The 21,402-nt window shown below is 40.5% G+C and overlaps 1 protein-coding gene across 2 annotated transcripts in view; it reads right to left on the minus strand.

The window, feature by feature from the left end:
- The window catches only part of SMAP1 (small ArfGAP 1), a 99,714-nt gene that overhangs the window by 2,734 nt on the left and 75,578 nt on the right, over nt 1-21,402 (minus strand). For both annotated transcript variants that reach the window (XM_033002647.2, XM_033002648.2), the window contains 3 exons: nt 13,980-14,107; nt 1,582-1,750; nt 609-937 (listed from right to left, as the gene is read on the minus strand). In XM_033002647.2, coding sequence (XP_032858538.2) covers nt 609-937; nt 1,582-1,750; nt 13,980-14,107 — 626 coding nt within the window. The remainder of the gene's footprint in view (nt 1-608; nt 938-1,581; nt 1,751-13,979; nt 14,108-21,402) is intronic.

Raw genomic sequence — 21,402 nt, forward strand, 5'->3', positions numbered from 1 at the left:
TCGAATAGCTGGTTTCAAGATGTTTCACTGGATAATGTACCAATATAGTACTAAGTGTACACTAACACTTGCAGAGAACCTTTCAATCACTTTTAAGAAATAAAAAAATAGCATGGAAATGCTACAGATAAAGAATAGATTAGCCTAAGCGAATTGTCTACAGGAGAATGTTAAGAGTGCAAAGCACCGCACGTTCCACTGAAATTTATCCTGAGGTCTGTAAATGAAAGTATTAATTGTTAATGGCTATCCTCAAGCACCTAAATTCTGCTTTTAATTATATGGCTGTGTTTACATTTCAGTATTTTGTAACTACAGCTAAGCTAGCTTTTTACCTGGGTAGTTCAGATGCGGTGAGGAGAGCAGCTACAGAAGCAGAGATCCGAGTTTGGTCTATCTTATCAAAATTTATCCTCTGCTTATGTATTAGTTATCTTTAGTTAGGTTATTCACTGATTTTTTTCCCCATGTGCCTCTGAGCAGTTCATAGCCCAGCAGCAGTCTGTAAGGTAGCTACACCGCAATGTCCCTGCTGCAGCCAACCATTTTGTATCTAAAAAGCAACATCTTTTTTAAAGCGGGCTTGCCCGGGAATAGCAAGTTTTTACCTGAGAGAGGTTCCATTGAGCTTGTTGGCTTTGTTGCAATCCATACTTATTCTGTGGCGCGACCATCTGTCCCACCATTCCACCTTGAGGTCCAACGACATTCTGAGGAAGTCCCATGACACCAGTTTGTGTAGTACCAGTAAATCCATTGGGCATTCCCATTCCTACCATCACGCCTGTGCTCTGTCCCATGACTGGCACCGATTGTCCCATCATGTTTCCCATCATCCCCGTTGCTGCAGGCACAGGAACTCCCATGGCTGGAAAGCCTTGAAACTGAGTTGATGGTTGTGTGGTAAATGGCATAGACGACGACCCCATGAACATAACTGGACCAGAAAAGGGAAGATTTCAGCAAAAGTGTTTTGTGATTTTTCTCCCCATCCCCGTAAGTCAGAAGTGCACCAAAATAATTTCAAAGGATAACTTTGTCCAGCTGTACGTCAGTGCTGCTAATTTAGTTTCTGGTAAAAGTAAAAAAATGCTTAAAAACTCTCAAAGGGAAGGGACTCACAACCAGAGGTTAACAGCCAAAAAGAGTCTGGCAAATCCCCGTGGTGAACCAGGATCTTTTAATTGCTGTATTGGAAGTCTTTGTTTTCACACAAACGTAGCTAAAATCAAGATATGACAGCTCTGTACTGATCCTGGCAGCCTGCTGTTTGCACAGCGGAGACTTGGACTCTCAGCGATGAACTGGATGGCAGAAGCTCAATTCACAAATCTTTCAGTACATTGTATATTTGATAATTTGAACAGCTATAAATAAATTAAAATCACATACTTTTTTTTTTTCATTAGTTTTTGTATTAAAACTCAGTAATTTTCTCATTTTTATAAATGGTAAAAATAAAAATCTTCATTTGACTATAGGTAGCGGGGTACACAACCTTAGTTTTATACTTGTAGGAGATTACTATTTTAGGCAAAGCTCAAAATAGGACTGCATGGAAACCTTTCCAAAATTATTTACCTGGAGCATTTTGCTGCTGCATGGTTCCTGTGCCGTACAGTGATAAGATGGAGTCTTTGGAGAGCTGTTTCTTTGCCGACTCTTCGGATTTTGTTGCTTGCTCAGTGAACAGATCGAGATCCCCGGACGCCGCAGACAAGGCGGCAGCTGCTGGTTTAGTGGAAGTGCTCTGGGAAATAAAGGTCAAGACAGGCTCCTGAATGAAACCAGCAAAAGATGTTACATTAACTATTTACTGCACAACCTCGCTCCTGAACCAAATAAAACCCAGTTCATTTACAGAAATTAAGTAAATGAAGATTACAAAAGATGTATGACCAAAGACAAAAAGGCAGTACATACGATATGGAAAGAAGATCAGACAGAGGTTACAAACCATGCAAAACTAAAACCCCCACCAGCTTCAGGACATACACATACAGGTTATTCATTCCTGTTCTCTTACATTTTTCATCAGTGAGAAGCATAAACCATGAGCTCTAGTTAGATTATGAAAAATAATTAGGGAATCAATGAGGAGATTACAGTTCACATCTCATTAATCCTCTCATAGGCAGGATAGATTAGAGAAGAGCTAAAACAAGATTAAGTGCTTTGGAATATACTACTATGACTAAGATGAACAGTATTTTTGGAGAAAAGGCAAAAGTAAAATTTCAGTTGATCTACTTGAAGGAACAACTTTTCTAGAATACATTGTTTATAACTGACTTCAAGTTCTTAAAGCACAATTAATTAACTGAAAAAGCCTAAGTACCTAAAACCTACTGTAGTCTAGGTCTGAAAAACTAAAATACAGGATGTCAGGCTTTTTATTGCTCTTGCACCAAAATGTTTTGTAAACAAATTACATCCAGGTGTCTTTCAGTGCTGTTATTTTGCTGCTCATACACATACAGTTCCATATGGGGCCTTGCTTAGGTTACTAGCCAACACACTGCAGTCTTGCTGTATTTCTTAAAATCCCCAACACATCCTGTTACCCATGGGAATTTTTAATGCAAATCAACTGTATATGCATTGAAAAAGAGCCAGGATTGCACTGCATACCTAAATTATGGCCCTATTTTAGTTCAGCTAAATGATCCCCAACGGCTTAGCGTACAACTGCCTAATCCCGCAGCACCTGCAAGTTTCAACTCTCTCCTACACAGAAGGAAAATCCTCCTTGCACCACCACCATGAACACACTGGATCTGCAACCAGGTCTGTCCGTTTGCTGTCATCACATACCGAGGTTTGTCAGATGGACAAGAACCTACCACAACATAGGCAGAGAGGGTAACACACCTGTATTGTTGCTTAAAGCAACAACCTCCAAACTTTTCCTGGTTTTGCTGGAGGGCTGCTGACTAGGCCCTGGGAAGTCCACTGTGGTCACACTGGATTTGTACAAACACCACAACACAAACAGTCAATATGCAGCTTCAGAAAATGCATCTGACTCCTGAAGTGTTAAAAAGCTGTCAAAAAGCCAAAAAGCTCAGTGTTGTAAATTGGAGGGGAAAAAACCCTGCAAAACAATTCTGGTACCAACTAAATGGGCCAGAAACCATCAGGAGAAAGGAGTGCAGATTCACATGGTTGATGGTGTAAAGATCTCCAAAACTGCTGTGGAAAGGGAAGAGAAAAAGAGTAAGAAATGGAAACTCAGCAGCAACTGAGCCCCCTGCAGTTATACAGCTGCCAATTTGGGCCAAGGTCACTACACCTTAGAGTAAGCCAGAAAAGGTAAGGTGACGGCACTGCAAAGGGGAAGCAGACAGAACAGGACCAGGAATTGTTCAACTCCTGTGACACCTTCTCTTTGGCCAATGTACACTTAAAACTATCAACTTCCTTATGTACATACTATAAAGGCCTCTTGCTCACTACTGACAAAAATTTCTGACTGAGAAGCAAAATGCAAGTTTCTTAACGGGTAGTAGGAAGCCCTCTCCATTTGAGCCAACTCTTTTTCAGCGTACATAACCAGTCTTTGAAAATGCCAGAGTTGGATTTAGTAATATATTCAGGTAGAAGCCCATCCAAAATTTGTTTTACCCTGCATACACCCAAGAAGTCCCATTACTGAATTACTCCATATCTACATGGTCCTCCTACCATGGTGCCTGCCTGAGACAGCCCCCGTATGACAGCCGTGCTCAGCAGATCAGAGAAGTACACGTAAGCAGCAGAAGCAAGTTAACAGAAGCAGCTTCCTCCCTGCTGCCTGCACTGCAGTAAGGAAGGGGTTTGCTTTCCCTTAGAAGGGAGAAGAGCAGACACATCTGGGTTTGTTGTTTTGTTGTGGTTTTGATGTTTTGTTTTGGTTTGGTTTTTTTTTTTGTAAATAAGTAACAGCATCAAACTGTTCTCATCTGGGATGAACCACAATTTGGAATGTCTCCAGATCTATGAAAGACTGTTACTAGAGGTGTTTTAACAAAATAAAGCAAATCACTGCACGTGTGCACAGAAGAGAAGGGAGAGCCAAAGACCTAGAGGACTGATCATCCATTATGTTTATGTCATGAGATTAAATGTTCATTTAATGTCTCTTCGTTCAGTTGGAAGATTCTGAGAGGTGCCAAAGCACTGAACAAGCACTCCCTGAAGTGTCCATCAGCTAAATAAACGGAAGGTAATGCAAAATACATGGCAAGAAAACAGCAGGTAGCATTCAAGTGAAAAAAACAAAACAAAACAAAACAACAACATTGACGTGATTTTCACATAGCTAACATTCTCATGCTACGCAAGACCTCTGTAAAAACACACCTAGCATAAATAAATATAATAGTTTTCCTCTAAAAAAGGATACACGTAGTGCTCTCAAACAGCCATTATACCAAAACTAAATGCTCATCAGCTGGTTAGGGAACATACTACCAACTGCTTTCATGACTGCAGTGTAACAGAATTTTTCAAAACTACTGGAAGTCATTTCCAATATGCTTCATGTTTAAACATAAATATTTTTTTTGTCATCAATAGCTTATGTATTACCTGTAAAAGGTAATAACTATCCAAAGGAAGTTTTCACTATGAAATATGGGTCAGATGTGTCAGGACCACAAATATGGTAGCTGAATCCATCACTTTACACTGACTACACGAATTGGACGTGGCTGACAAGAATTTTGCATTAATGCACGAGACTAAAAATAAGTAAATTCATTTTGGCTTTAATTCTCAAAAGACAGCAAAACAGCAGATAAAGATCATGACATCCTCAATATTTTAAGTTGGTCTGACATCTGTAGCAGTCCAGATGGCATTGGTCATCACTGGAAAGAGCCTGGCTCTGTCCTCTTTGCGCCCTCTCACCAGGTATTTATATACATTGATGAGATCCCCCTGAGCCTCCAGGCTGAACAGTGGCAGCTCTCTCAGCCTCTCCTCATAGGAGAGATGTTCCAGTCCCCTAATCATCTTAATGGCCTTATTGGTCATCGTGTTGGGTTCTCTCCAATATGCCCATATCTCTCGTACTGGGGAGCCCCGAACTGGACACAGCACCCCAGGGATAGAGGTGAGGCTGACTAGCCTACAGTTCCCTGGGTTCTTCTTTTGCTCCTTCTTGAAGACAGGTGTGACATTTGCTGTCCTCCAATCCTCAAGTACCTCTCCCAATCCCCACAATCACCCAAAGATTATCAAGAGTAGCCTCATACAGACACCAGCCAGCTCCCTGTGCGCTCACAGGTGCATTCCATCAGGGTCACGATCTGTGTCCAGTTTGCTTAAGTATTCCCTGATCTGATACTCTTTCACCAAGGGCACATCTTCCATGCTCCAGCCTTTCCCCCTAGTCTCTGGGGTGTGGGCTTCCTAAATGCTTGTCTTGCTAGCAAAGACTGAGGCAAAGGTGGCATTCAGTACCTCGGCCTTTACATTTACATGTCCTGTTGTCACCAGGATGACCACCCCTTTCAGCAATGGGCCCACATTTTCCCTACTCTTCCTTTTGTCACTTATGTACTTATAAGTCCTTCTGTCGCCTTTGACATCCCTCACAAGATTCCACCCCAACTGAGCTTTGGCTTTCCTAACCCCACCCCTGCATGCTCGGAGAGTATCTCTTTATTCCTTCCAGGTTCTCTCTCCCTCTTTCCACTTTCTGTATGCTTCCTTTTTGTGTTTGAGTTTGGCAGGAGTATATTGTTCATCCATGCAGGCCTCCTGGCATCTTTTGCCTGACCTCCTGCTTGAAGGAGGTGATCCTTGAATACCAATCAGCCTTCTTGGGTCACTCTTCCCTCCAGGGCCTTATCTCATGGGACTCTTTCACATACACATACAGTTCCATATGGGGCCTTGCTTAGGTGACCAGCCAATACACTGCAGATCCCCGAAGCAGCCAAAGTCTGCTCTCCTGAAGTCAAGGGTTGTGATCTTGCTTTTTGCCCTGCTCCCTCCTCTCAGGTTCCTCAACTCCACCATCTCATGGGCACTGCAGCCAAGGCTGCCTTCAACATTCACATCCCCAACAAGTCCATTCTTGTTTGCAAGTATGAGGTTGAGCAGAGCACCCCTCTTTGTTGGTTCCTCTATCACTTGGGTCAGGAAGTTGTCACTGATGCTCTCCAGGAACTTCCTGGATCACGTATGTCCTGCTGTGTTGTCCCTCCAACAGATACTGGGGTGGCTGAAGTCCCCCATGAGGACCAGGCTGCTTCTAGCTGTCTGTAGGAGGCCTCATCTGTTCTCCCTGGTCAGGCAGCCTATAGCAGGCATCCAACACAGCGTCATCCATATTTGTCTGTTCTGAGGTCCTTACGTATAAGCTCTCAGCTGGCTCATCGTCCACTCCCAGGCACGAGCCCCATGCATTCTAGCTATTCTCTCACATCAAGGACAACTCCACCTGCTTGTCTTCCCAGCCTGTCCTTCCTAAAGAGCTGGACTGGAGCCTTTCATTGCAGGCTCCAGTCATAGAAGCCACCTCACCACATCTCCGTGATCCCGACAAGATCACAGCCCTGCAACAGGCACACAGATCTCCAATTTCTCATGTTGGTTCCTCACGCTGCATGCATTAGTGTAGTGCTCATTTCCCCAGAGGCATGTGCTTTTTCCACAATGGTGCCTTATAGGCACTTTCTTGCTTACATGCAAATGCTTGAGGTGACACCACTTAAGGTATCTTTTTTGGGGTTTTGCATTCCTTTTAGTTCATATCACTGCAGGCCCTTTGCTTGTCAACCCTGTCCATCACTTCTTCACAGGGCTGCTGGTAAATTCCTCACTGCTCCTAGTTTAAAGCCCTCCTTACCAGGCCAGACATTTTACTGGTAAAGATGGCTTTGCCCTCCTTGGTGAGGTAGATCCCATTTCTCCCAAGCAGATGTTAATCCTCAATCAGGGTCCCACAGTCAGATAAACCAAAACCCTCTTGCCATTACCAGCTCTGCAAGCGATAGCTGACATGCAGCATCAGTGCTCTCCTCTTTACACTCTTTTCCTTCACCGGCATGATTGAGGACCACACCGCCTGGGCCCCCTACCCCTCACTAACTACCCCCAGAGCTCCGTAGTCAACTCTTCCCTCCAGATTATCCCTGGCAGTGCCCACATGGAAGAACAGCAATGGGTAACAGAGGGCTGGACAAGCTTCAGCATTTCCTTCACAACATCCCAGATCCAAGCCCCTGGCAGGCAGCAAAATTCTCTAGACCACAGGTCAAGTCAGCAGATGGGTGCCTCTGTCCCTCGCAGCAGGGAGATGCCCACTACTATCACTCGCTGCTTCATCCTGGTGGCCTTGCATGGCTCAGTATCAGCTGCCTCAGCTGCTTTACTTGAAAGCACTTCAGCTTTGAGCTCCATGAACCAGTTCTGCAGTTGCAAGTCTTCAGATAGAGCTGGAACCATGTCCTCAGTGTCAGAAGTCACCATCTTCCATTCTTCACGTCCCCCAGAGCTTGCACTTCTCTGTCAGGAGCAGACTCTGCCTGTGTTTCCACCGCAGTTGGGGACCGGGGCTCTTGAGGCTGCTGCATCTCTGAGAAGATCCTGTCTGTCTCTCATCCCCTCTGACGCTGCACAGCCTGCTCCCTTCCTGCCATAACTCCTCCACCTGGTGACACGTCTCTTGAAGAACAGCAAACCTCCTACAGGAAAGACCACCATCTCTCGTGGCCTCAGGGAGAGGCTCCAAGCACTCCCTGCAGCCTGCACCCACCATCTGAAGCTCTGTCTGGGTCGAAGCCTCCGCCCCAGCAGGGACAGCTGCTCTTACACCAGCAAATTGAGGGAGCAGTAGAAATGAAAGAGGGAAATGGACCGTGGGACACGTGCAGTTGAGTGAAGGACTGCAGAAGAGAAAATGGCACACACAATCTTTCCTGCTACCTGCAGGACTTTGGCACTGGCAGTATGTTGTAGGTAAGCAGGGATGGGCTGCAGAAAAGTCAGGCCTCTATGGTGATAAATATTGGCCCCATATAACATTTTCAATTTCTCCCTGCTGATTGGAAAAGGTACCTGCATTCCAGGGAGGCAGGGAAAATATAGCCTAGCACATCATTATTCTTATGTAAGCAAGTAAGGCAATACACTATAAAGGTCTTAAATTCTGTGGACAATTCTTATCCTTTTTAACTTTGCACTGTCATTGGACTTGCTGGTTATTTCAGCTCTTCCTGGTTTTGATTATGCATATTTTGTTTTTAGGCATCTAGACAGTTCCACTAAAAAGTATTCAACTGTTACTTCCTGGTAATAACTGATGAAGAAACGAGCACTCAACTATATTCAGTTCACAGAATCAAAGAAAAGCACTAAGAAATCTCATCTGTTCTCTTGCTTTATGGAATTATCAGCATTACCTGAAAAATTCAGGTGAGGATTTCTATCACTGTCTCAGGTGATAGAGATGAACATAATTATCCTTACAGTAAGATTAAAAATTAAAGTTTATTTCTTGCTGTATGTCCAGTACTCATGGCAAACAATGTAGCCTTTTCCTTGCAATTAAGCTTTTATAGGCTTGAAGACATTTATCTCCCCTGAAGTCTCATTTCTAACTCTTTCTTCAGATTTCCCTTCCCTAGAACTTAAAATATTTTCCCTTTCCTCTAGACTCTGTCCAGCTGGTCCCTTGTGGTTCTGAAATATGATGCCCGTGTTTCCACTGTGTTCCACCTAAGGCATTTCCAGCACCAAAGAGAGGATAATCACAGAAACAGAAAACGGTCTGGATTAGAAGGGACCTTCAAAGATCATCTAGCTCCAACCCCCCTGCCATGTGACATCTTCCATATGATTAGACCAGGTTGCTCAAAGCCTGGTCCAACCTGGCCCTCAACACTTCCAGGGACGGGGCACCTACCACTTCTCTGAGCAACCTGTGCCAGTGTCTCACCACTCTCATTTTGTAAAATTTCTTTCTTATATCTAGGCTGAATCTACCCTCTTTCAGTTTAAAACTGTTACCCCTTTTCCTATTCCTACACTCCCTGACAAAGAGTCCCTCCCCACCTTTCCTGAAGCCTCATTTAAGTACTGGAAGGCCACTAGAAGGTCTCTCTGGATCCTTCTCTTCTCCAGGCTGAACAGCCCCAACTCTCTCAGCCTGGCCTCACAGGGGAGGTGCTCCAGTCCCCTGAGCATCTTCATGGCCTCCCCTGGGCCCACTCGAGCAGGTCCACGTCCTTCTGATGTTGAGGGCCCCAGAGCTGGACATGGCACTCCAGGTAGGGTCTCATGAGAGCAGAGCACAGGGGAAGAATCACCTCCCTTGACCTTCTGGTCACACTTCTGAGGCAGTCCAGGACACGGTTGGCTTTCTGGGTTGCAAGCGCACATTGCTGGCTCATATCCAGCATTTCACCCACCAGTACCCCCAAGTCCTCTTCTGCAGGGCTGCTCTCAATCCACTCATTTCCCATGCTGTATCTGTGCTTTGGATTACCCTGACCCAAATGAAGGAATTAAACTTTAGCTTTCAGATACCTCAAAGTTTAGAGAGGGGCAAAATAAATGTAAGCACAAGCTACAAACAATTCAACTGATCATATTAGAATAGGACTAAGTGGCTCTCCAGTAAGACCCTGCTTAAATAACTTCCACAATAAAGCAAATTTCTGCTATATCCCATTTTTACATAAAAACTGAGGACTTTGACACATTATCATCACTACAATTTGTTAACAAGTTGAAGCTTGTCTGCTTATCGATGGCAACCATGCTAGGTACACACACCTTGCCTCAGGGGAAAATGAGTATTTAAGAACATCTAGTTATCTAAAACATACCACTACTTTACATGAAAGTTTGTCATACATGAATCATGAAGAACACATACCACCTCTATAAAAATATATTTTTGTAGCCACTGAACTAACCATCAGCTCTCAAACAATACAATTAAAATCAGGCAGACAGGCACACACAAAAAATCCCCAAAAGTTTAAGTTGACTGGATTTTAGTATGCTGCTTGGAGCAAGACTTACATTAAATGTTTCAGTGAATTAATTCTTTCAAACTTTATACTTCACAGTTCTCCCCTTTTCCCCTTCCCTACAAGTTTCAGTGAAGAATGAAGATCACAGTTTTGCTGGAAGACATACCCATACTAAGTCTGAAATTACAAATCTGTCTAAAACAATTTAGGAAATTATTTTAAATATATCTAAGAATGACAGACCTTTGCTCAGTTCCTACACAATGTCTGGCAACAAAAAACCTGTTCTAATAGCTGTAATTTAGCTATGCTTACTTCACATGAAAAAGCATCACTAAACATACAAAATGTCGTCCTCTCTTTTTTTCTGTCCATGAGTACTGCATAATGAGTAAATTCATAGCATATGCCTTTTATCTAGCTTTATAGTAGGAGCTGGTTATATTAACTCTTCTTAAACCCCCTTGAATTTGCTAAAATTCTAGGAAAAAGGTTACACATTCACATATTCTTTACCAGTCCTTTACAAATTCAACAGTTTTTATTAGCACCCAGCTATACAGAATAGTAGGAAGAAGTATTTTCTTTTTGAAAACTGTAATAATGACACATATCTGAAAGCAGAGTAAAAGTGCATACAATCCTTAATGCTCAAGTCATGTTTGAAAAGGGAAAAACAAATGTTTTTGTTTTCACTTGAAAATCATGTTTTGGCTATGTCAGCGGTCATAAATCCTAAGGTTTGTAGACATCACGTTGTTTCAGTCGGATAATAAAGCATTCAAACAGACATTTCTGTGCTCCACAGTGCCATAAAAAACGTGCATTTAGCACTAAATGCTGCCTTTCAGGTTAAGCTGGAAAAGAAAAGCAATCCTGTGAAAAAATCAACAGTCATACATTGCTTCTACAAATCAGTTTGAGGAGGACCATTAAATTCCCTTTTCTTTCAATGTTCACAAACCCCACTGTGATATCTCAGAAGCACCTACTATGCAGAACATCATGGTGAATACCTCTGAGAAAGCAAGCCAAACTATTCCACATTCTTTGACTTCACTTTTTTATTTCAATGCATTCTGTTAATAGATATTCAAACAAGTGCTACTCATCTCAAGAACTGACCGTGGATTTCTACTCCAAATTTTCCAGTTCCAAATGTAGGAGCTGAATGTGAGGGTTACTCAGCTGCTGGACTGAGTGTTCTCGTTTATGCCCACTTTCCCATTTGTAGTCTTATGCAAAATAATCACACAACATAATCACAGCACTTTTTTACTTCAAGAAATTAAACAGACCGAGTCCTTACAATCTCTCATTATGAAGCACTCTTTCCAGTCTCCAATATTCTCATGACTCTTCTCTGAATCCCTTACAACTTTAATACATATTACAAAGTGAAAGATCTCACAAAACACTCATACCACTGCCAAACGAGAAGCACTCTCAACTCCCATCCAGCATCAGTTCCCAGACTAGATACCACCGGACTGAAACGCAAGGCCTGCAAGGCTTTGTTAATCCTAAAGCGAAACAGAATATTCCCTTTGCCCCAGGTTACCAAGCAACTCATGTAATCAGCATCAGAAACCTATTTTCTAATACCTACCCATGCTACCGTCTCTTATCTGGGGAAATTATCTGAATAAAATACATTTTCTTTGAGATTGCTGATTAAAAAAGGAAGATAACCAAGAATTAAATTTTGCAGTATGCCATAAGGACTATGTGCTTGATAAAAGTTCTATTTGCTGCACCTGATTATGGCACTTAGAAAAAAGCAAAATGTCACTAAAAGTCTGGACTGGCTTGTTAACAGCAAGCAAATATATTCATGCTTTCTAGCATGCAAACAAAGTGACACCAGATACTGAGAATAATACTGTCCTTTCTACCACTTTTTAACCCATTTACTAAGTGCCATACTTGGTCTAGAAGCTAGCACAATAAAAGATAAACTACACTTCACGTCTCTCACAGAAGGTGCATCTTTATCACAGAAGTAAACTTTAAATGATCTATGTTCTTTAATTGCTAATACATATAATTCAATATGCTTTAGCAGCCACTCCATTATTTAACACATCATCAATCATCAACACCCAGGGAATCACCCTTCACTTTGATTTTTCTCACTCTTAAATATTTAGCCTTCTTTTGGATTTCCTGTATTCTACAGCTAAATCACTTGTTTAACCAGCAGGTCACATCACTTGTTCATGGAACAGAAACAAGAGAAGGCTTTTGTCCTGTTTCTCATGCTGCTCTTCTCCTGAGCAGACAGTAACTACATACAGAAGAAGTCACTTAACAGCTTCAGAAAGGCAGGAAGGGGGAAAACCAGAATTCAACCTTACCCATTACGTGCGTTACTACAGCTGGCCCACTTATTTTGGGGCCATGTGGAAACTTTACAATTCTATATTTGAATTTACTCAATCTACACTCAAACTGGATACATTAAAAAACTCAGTGAAGCTGGAAACGGGCTACTGCTTTTCACATCTAGCTCTACAGGTAGGCTCATCTAGATCAATTTTGACGTAAGGCGGTCGAATAGCAGACAACAAGCACTCAGACACTGTTCTTTCTGGTACTTTAAACAGAGACTTCCACAAGAGATGAGAAAATCTATACCAACACTTTCCTTTGCAATTTGAACTAGCACATCCAAACCTAAATGCACATTTGACTCACCATTTATGGGTGGCTTAAGGCATGGTGGGAAGCTCGGTCTATCTGTAGTTTTATGTTTAAAAAGAAATGTGGTTTCAGTCTCTAAAATCCTACCTAGCATACTGCACAAAGTCAGCCCTCAGCAACAAGTAGGGGAAGGGAGAGTAAAGGATAACGAATAAAAATTACAATCAAATCTGCTAACAGCACAGATATGCTTTGAGATGACAAGAATGATCAACAGAACATTTGGAAAAAAAATTACAATATGCCAGTTCAATCAGAATTCCTTTCCATCATCATCCCTTCCATTTTATATACTACGAAAACTACTGGATACAGAGAAACAAGTACAGATCACAGGTCCCAAACCATAAATTCAGGATCACATACAGCTCTTTTCAGTTCAGCTGAGTGAGACAGAAAGCCTTCTGCAAAAATAAGCTTCTAAATTACCTTAAAAGGATTCCAACAGATGGGGAGGTTAGCTGAGTGCTCCTCCAAAGCCTTCCTCTCAGAAGCCAGTCTGGGTAAAGAAGACTGCACATGTGCATTCTGATCTGCACCAGCCATGTTCATCACCAACACCTCATTCTTTGAGGCTGATAGCTACTTTAAGAGAGCTGCAGCTTTAAGCAGTTTCTTTGTGTGTCCAGAAGCTGCCTCTCTCAGCTGCAATGAGCGTGGCAATGGGGTCACTTCCAAACTATCATAGCTATAAGACAGCGAGCAGGCCAGGTGCAGGGGTTATGCTACCCTTCCTTGAGGAAAGAAAGGGATACCAGTTCCAAGAGGGGACAAAAGACATGTCAGCCCAGGTAGCAATATTAGTTTTTCTTGATATCCGTTCTTGATTTTGAGTATGAACCTTGAGATCCCAAATCTTTAGCAGCTCTAAGAAACATCTGTTGTAGCCTTTCCTAAATTTCAGCATCACAAAGCAATAAGAGGTCTTAAAAAGTATGACTTAAATCCCAATAATCTGAGAAGATAAATTAAAAATATATTCAGCAATACCTACTAAAAAAAGAACAAGACAAATGAATATAAATTAAAAGAAAACATGACTACCATCACCAGGGTAAGACAGAATTCAATGTAGCTGGACAACCAGGGGGAATCAGAAGGAATGACCACATTATCTCCTAATTCTATATCCAGGCAGTACGGAAGCTGGAAGAGGTGAGAAAAGTATAGTCATTACAGCTAGAGTCTCCAGCCATGAGTGCTAAGAAGTATGTATTCCTTCTGTGTGAATGAACAATTCCCTGAAGTAAAATAGGTATGTGCACGCGCATTATTTACACACACATGTAACTAAATAAATTTTACCTGAGCAGGAGGTACAGCAGCTGCTGGTAAAGGATTAGAGATCATTGGACCAAAGATATCCAGGTCATCATTCAGCGCTGTGACAGCAGCAGTGCCTCCATTTGTAACAGATGCTTCAGCTGGACCATCTTAAAAGACAACAGAATCAAATTATAAAGTGAAAATTGCTAATATTTTAACAGTATCAGAATAAAGCTGCCCATTCCCTCCTACCCTGCCCCCATAAAAGATGTATTTGATTTTTGAGGGAAGACATTTTTCAGACTGTGATATTGTTTGGATTTTGTAAGGACTTCTTCCCCTAAAAAGGAGGATATACTACTGTGCTTCAGAAAAAAAAAACCAAAAAAACAAAAAAAAAAAAAACCAAAAAAACAACTAAACCAAAACCAAACAAATCACAACAACAGAACACTTAAAGATCTCCCTAAGGACAGCCATGCCAACTTATCAGTACACATTACTCATTTTTCAAATGTCTTTTTCAAGCATACCAACATTTTTAGTGAGATTTTAAACAGATGTCTTACTAAGAAGGCCCAAACTTGGTTGCTATGTATCAGACAAAATACACTGATCTGTGTTCTTGAATCAAAATTTGTATTGTAGAATCCATAAAGTTATTCTTGATATGCTAATTTACTTAAGGGTACATAATTTAACTTTGCATTAGGAAAAAAGTCCATCCCTTCCCCTTTTTCAAAGTACTTTGCACTGACTATTCTATAGCTCCGCGTGAACACCCACACTGGGCCAGGCACACGGGGCTAATTATCCCCAAGAACCTAGGGCTCTTGCTCTCTACAGTTAACCTTCCATGGCCTTGGTGCTTGTAGCCACTTTAACACATGAATGCATTGAGTGATCCAGGTGAAAGTGGCTATGTGCAGGACAAAAAAAGGGCTGAAGTATAATGCTTTAAGCAGAATTGTAAGAAAATACTTTAAAAGATGTAGGGACAACAATATCACTAAGTATTTTTTAAGGAATAGAGCAACCATTTCTCATTTGATTCAAGCTGTCTAAGAATAAGTGGAAAGAATTGGTTAATAAATTTTATTCTTAAGCATATCACAAGCAGGTTGCTCAACAAATAGAAAGGTGAGTCTAGATTCTGCTGAACGCTATGATGACTGCATAGTGTTAACAGCAAAATTAAGAAATCTTTATACAGCAAAATAAGAAGTTATGTCTCAAAGTATCCAATACTCCCTGCAGTAGTCAGACTTCTCTGGCAGAACAAGCTAGCTGAAATAAGGCAAAACTTCCTCTCCAAACGAAACACCACCATGACAACTGGCATGGCTGTTTTGTATATCACAGGAGGATCAGTATTCTAAAATTCCTGGATTACAGTACACTGAAAAAACTACTATTAACATCCTAAAACAATTTCTACCTGAGGTTTTAGCATGTCTAAAGAATAAACTTTCTTTTAGCTGCATGTTGTATCTACTGCTCTCATTATTCAGAGTAAGTTTCTGTAAAGCAAATTGTAACTCACATGGCATCCTAATTAAAGGATTTAGGTTGTTTTGTTTGTTTTTAAAGTCACACAGTTATGCATAGGTAGGTAACTTCAGATACATCCATCAGAAACTTCAGATGTATATTTACAAATTAGCATAGCAGTACATTCCATATTTCAAACACAACAGAATACAGATCACCACCATTAAACTTTGAAAAGCATCAAGGACATAAAAAAAATAGTTGCTATGTATTCCAGAAAAACAGTCACTTCCTCCTTTTACTAAACTGTAAGAAGTTACTTTTCATGTCCTACATCCACGACAGTTATTAACCTGACTGAAAAGATCCATTTTGAGATATGAAGTCAATCACTAGATTATCAGCATTAACAGTTTAGTGCTAACACACGAAACATGTGCCTTAGTACCCCAGAGAAACATGTAAATCTGCAGGCAGACATGAGGTTTAGGGTCTTTAAAATTTCTAAAACTCTAATGCTGACAAAGAAGCAGTCTGATTAGTAAAGTGCATGGTTAAGATGAAGTATTTAATTAAAATCAAATCACAGAAAGCTTCTAACACTTATTTAAAATAACACAATGCCATCTCTCATGTAATAGCAGATGGGAAAAAATGTTGCTAAAGAGAAATCTCAGAGGATTCAGTATTTTATTTTTCTAAGAAAAAAATACATAATAAAACAAAAGAGTAAGTTTATTACTTAGAAACAAGGTCTCTATTCTCCTCTACTTTTTCATTTAAGAACACAAATAACTGACAGACTATAGCAAGATTTATCTCCCTGCACATCAAATACTGTAATTTTTCATTACTTTGCTTTGCCACATGAACTCACTGCAGTTTGAGACTATCCTTTCTGGTAGTCCAGGACATCGAGAAGTTGGAACAAAATAGAAACAATAAGAAGCAGCAGTCATTTCACCAGCCTGGAAATCACTTGTCTGAGGAAACTATCACAGTAGACCAACAAGATTTCTGGCAGTTAACTCATACGAGAACGCACTGCATTCTGAAACAATCCATTCAGAATTTTTAACCACTCAGAGATGCCTTCTTATTTCTGTCTGTCTTCCAACTCCAACGGAAGGTGCCCCCCCCCTTTAGCTGCCTTGCATTAAAGTATTTATTTATTTTAAAGATAAAGACTGTCACTGATGTATATTTGAAAGCTTGACACATAAGTCACGAATGTCAAAATCTGACAGCGTGGAAGACGTCAGAAGCTACCACCATCCATGCCTATCTCAATTCAGTCTTACTGTAGAGATACTAACCTTTATGCCTTAGCACATATAAGAAATATGGCACAGCTATAGCTGCTACAGAAACCACAACTTTGAACTGACTTCAGTACATGTAAAATCCCCAGCATATTTTTTAAGCACTTACTGCACCTTTTTCATACAGGGAATTATGAAACAGCCAGGCTGAAGGGTGCTGGTTTGCAATTCTTTGGGAGCTCTATGATTGCTTTTGTGACTACTTCAGAAACACAAATTATTTTATACTCTAATTTAGTATGAAACACGAACATTAAGAGTTTGGTATTTGCTAATTCTCAAATCTACTTCATGTCAATGGGAAACTGAGACCAAATTGTGCATGCTAGCAATGGCAAGCAGACCCAATCAGAAGGACCAAAATACCCTGAAGGCAGGGATATGAGAAGGACAAAGTGAGTGGCATGTGCAAGAAACTGAACCTCAGCAAGCGTATTTATTGCCCAATCTTGTGCAAAGCTCCTGAGGGTAACTGTGCTGTCTGCAAGAACCAAGAAAGACCCAACAATCTCCCAAAGGCAAAATGGCCATGGGAATGGCTTGGCAATATTAGATCTTCTATGCTGAGTAAATAGCGAGTGGCTTGAACAATGACCATAGAAGTGAAGTAGCCACCTCAGCTAATTTCATTACTATGTCCTGATTTGATTTTGCTGGGAGGATTGCCGTTCTAACAACAATGTTCTGACATTCTTTGCTGAAAAGCAAAGTTACAAACTCCCCTATGATTATGATAAAGCAATTTACATCTTAGTACAAAGGCTTCCTCCTTTGCCTATTTCTGTTCTGATGAGTAGTAATCAGTGGACAGCAAATATATGTATAATCTGCTCCACCATTCCATCCACACCAGTGCTTTAAGATGAGTGTAAAAAATATACCAGCAAGTTAAGTAACAAGATTCTTTTGAGGTCATTCTGCAGACAGGCAGTTCCAAAAACATCTCCCCAAAGGTTCACTGTTTCAGATAAATTTAGGAATGAACAGTGCATAATTTTCACGCAGAAGAACTGTCTGGAATTAATAATTTAACGTTCTCATTTTCTCAGGGAGGCACATGTATTAAAAAAATATATCTCTTGTCACATTCCGAAGTGGTTCAGTTTCTCACAATGTAAAAAAGTTTAACATGTAAGACTGAACATTTAAATGTAATCATTTACTAAAACAAGCATTTCACATATTTAGAACATTCACAAGAGAACACATTTGCAAGAACAGTATTTTTCAAGTATTTAACATGCTGCTTCTAAATTAATATTATGAAAACCTAGGTTTTCGCTAGATTGCTTCTGTACGAGTGTTACTTGGCAATATACATACCTTTCATATCTTAATGAATTTTACACTAAAAATAAATATTTCCCTATCTGAACCAGTGCAGAAACCAGACGTTTTGAATTACTGTTTACAACACGGTTTTAAGCCTGTATGAATAGTACTAACAGATGATCCTGTCTTACTGATTTCTCAAAAATGTAATAGTTGGAATATTTATATCTATTAAAAAGTGACTCCAAAAGCATTTCCCCCCGCCATGAAACTAAAAGATTCCATAAAGAACTGCATTTCAGAATATAGAAGAAATCGAACAGAGTTTTCACTCCAGTTTATTACTTGTAGCAATACTGGTATCTTCATTTAAATAAATATATGCCTGCAGGCACACACAGTCTTGTATTTTAACATAATACTTCACACTTCTTATATAGAGATTATGGATAGTCTCAACTCCAGTGCACCAGGTCATGGATTAGGAAGCACTTCCTCCTTTCCCTCCTCCTTTTAAAATATTTTTGTAGTGTAAGCAAGATACTCCAGAGGAGTCCTGAATTCTAAATTATTCTGAGTATATTACTTTTCATCCAACTTGTGCTGCCTACCATTAAAAAACGATTAGAAGAGATGATGTGTATTTGACAGAAAGAAACATGGATGAAGACTTTCCAGGGAACAAATAAAAATCAGATTAAGTTATACAGGTCTGTCTGAGTATTTTGAGAAATTCATAGCTTCAGCCATCACAGAATTACTTTGAAAGAACTAACTTTTAATCAACAGTACTTCCATCACTTTTCTGCAAAACCCATCCATAACTAGAAAAGAAGTATTAGATGTGGCAGAAGTCATTGCAGTGAAAGTGTAGGCAAGGCAGAGCTTCCATGCTCTGAGAACGTAATGTGGAAAGTCAATAGATGCTGTTCTTCACTGTTGTTCCTAGCTGTGGTCCCAAAAACTTTTCTTCTTGCAATTCACGACAGATAATATCTGACTGCTGTATGCCATACTGTGCAAAAGCAGATGCTGCTTCTCATTTCAGATTAGAAAGTCTTGTTTAAATCTGATAGCAGAAACGAAAACTATTTACCAGGATATATTTAGTAAGTGAAGGGTTCCAGTGAAGTTTACCTTTACAGTGCTCTTCTGTATATATTTTATTAATGCCTGATATGACAATTTCCAATTCAGTGTTGCCTTTTGTTATGAAAGCTTTCACATAGACCATTAATTCTTGCCATATTTATCTGTACCAACAGTGAGAATGACCAGCAGAATAGCTTCAAAAAGGACATCAAGAAAAGGAAATAGGAAGAAAGATCTGCTCTTAAATTTTGCATTATGTTTCTGAAACTCATTTTCTATGGGGCAAACTATTTACAGCAACTTTGTAACTAAGCTGCCATGTATTTTTTATATATACAATCATTTATGTCAGCCATACCAAGACTTGCAACAGAGAGAGAATATGCCTATTATTATTTATTACACCAAATTACTAAGAAAGGCAGAACTGAGAGAAACAGTTCAGTACTTTAAATAAAATCCGAAGCAAAGATACAAACAAGGTTTGTCTCTCTGAAATTACTGTGGAATTATTTACTGCATTAGTTAAGTTGTATTTACTGCTAAAAACTTTGCAGAAGTGAAAAAGCATTCATTGGGAGGCCATTTCTATATAATACTTCTTAAAATAAAATGTGGAAAACCAGGAAGATAACAGTGCTGTATGCCTCAAGTGGTTGTAAAGGTTTTCATTTTGGGTAGATACCTTGCTTACCTAAGCAAAATCTTAACATTTATAGTATTGCTGTTAACATGTTTATGAGTTCAAGGAATTGGGCCATGCAAACCTCGTGAGGTTCAACAAGGCCAAGGGCAAGGTCCTGCACATGGGTCGGGGCAATCTCAAGTACAAACAACGCTGGGTAATGAGTGGCTTGAGAGCAGCCCTGAGGAGAAGGACTTGGGGATACTGGTGGATGGAAACCTGAATTATGAGCCAGCAATGTGCACTCACAGCCCAGAAAGCCAAGCACATCCTGGGCTGCATGAAGAGCAGTGTGGCCAGCAGGTCAAAGGAGGGGATTCTCTACTCCACTCTCATGAGACCCCACCTGCCATACTGTGTCCAACTCTGAGGCCTCCAGCATCAGAAGGGCAGGGACCTGCTCGAGTGGGCCCAGAGGAGGCCACGAAGATGATGGTGGGCTGGAGCATCTCTCCTGTGAGGTTGGGCTGAGAGAGTTGGGGCTGTTCAGCCTGGAGAAGAGAAGGCTCCAGGGAGACCTTCCAGCGGCCTGCCAGCACTTCATGGTGGCCTACAAGATGAGGAGGGGCTCTTTATCAGAGAGAGTAGTGACAGGATGAAGTGGAACAGTTTTAAACTAAAAGAGGGTAAATTTAGATTTGATATAAGGAAGAAATTCTTCACTGTGAGGGTGGTGAGGCACTGGCACAGGGTGCCCAGAGCAGCTGTGGCTGCCCCCTCCCTGGAAGGGTTCAAGGCCAGGTTGGACGGGGATTTCAGCAACCTGGGCTGGGGGAAGGTGTCCCTGCCCTTGGCAGGGGGGTTGGAGCTAGATGATCTTTAAAGAGCCCCTCTAACCGAAACTATTCTATGAGTCTATGATCTATATATGTATATGTGATATTTATGTACTTAAAAATGTGTATTTATTACTTCTTAAATATAGTTCTCCAACGACCAATCATGCTGCTTTGATACTTACTAAAGAGCACGAACAAATGTACATTTGTCAGTTATGCAACATTCAGCTACATTTCATACCATGATAAAGCTCTCAAAACTTCACAGAATTCCTGCAGAGAATATGTCCCTCACACAAGCAGATAAGCAGCTTTTTGCATATCATACTTTACCCCCAACCATGCTGGATGAATGCCCCATACATCACATTCAGTTAATAACAACAACATAATCAACATCTTTTCTTCTGGTCATTCATTGTAACTTACTACAATGCTTATTCCAGAATGTGCAATTGTCTATTTTATGAAGGACGCATCTAAGCATGGCAAAAGATGCAGAATATGTAAAATGCACTTTCGTTCTTTCTGATAATTCTGTAAGGTAATATAGTTTAAAAATATTAATTTTTCATTTTTTCTGTATGTTGAAATAATTTCTAAGTGACATACCTTGACAAACAGAATGATCCAAAATTGCCCATGTAATATGCCAAGATTAGATTCCCACTAGTGTACATAGCTATCATACATTTTTTTACAAGTATTTTAAATAACTGTATTTACATCAATCTGGCGTAAGTAGAGACATCTACCTTCTAAGACAAAAACCCCAAAAAGGAGCACAGAGCACAAGGTTAACACCAGAGAGATGAAAATAC

This window comes from Tyto alba, unplaced genomic scaffold (genome assembly GCF_018691265.1).
Source record: "Tyto alba isolate M040663 unplaced genomic scaffold, T.alba_DEE_v4.0 Super-Scaffold_40, whole genome shotgun sequence".
Taxonomy (NCBI): domain Eukaryota; kingdom Metazoa; phylum Chordata; class Aves; order Strigiformes; family Tytonidae; genus Tyto; species Tyto alba.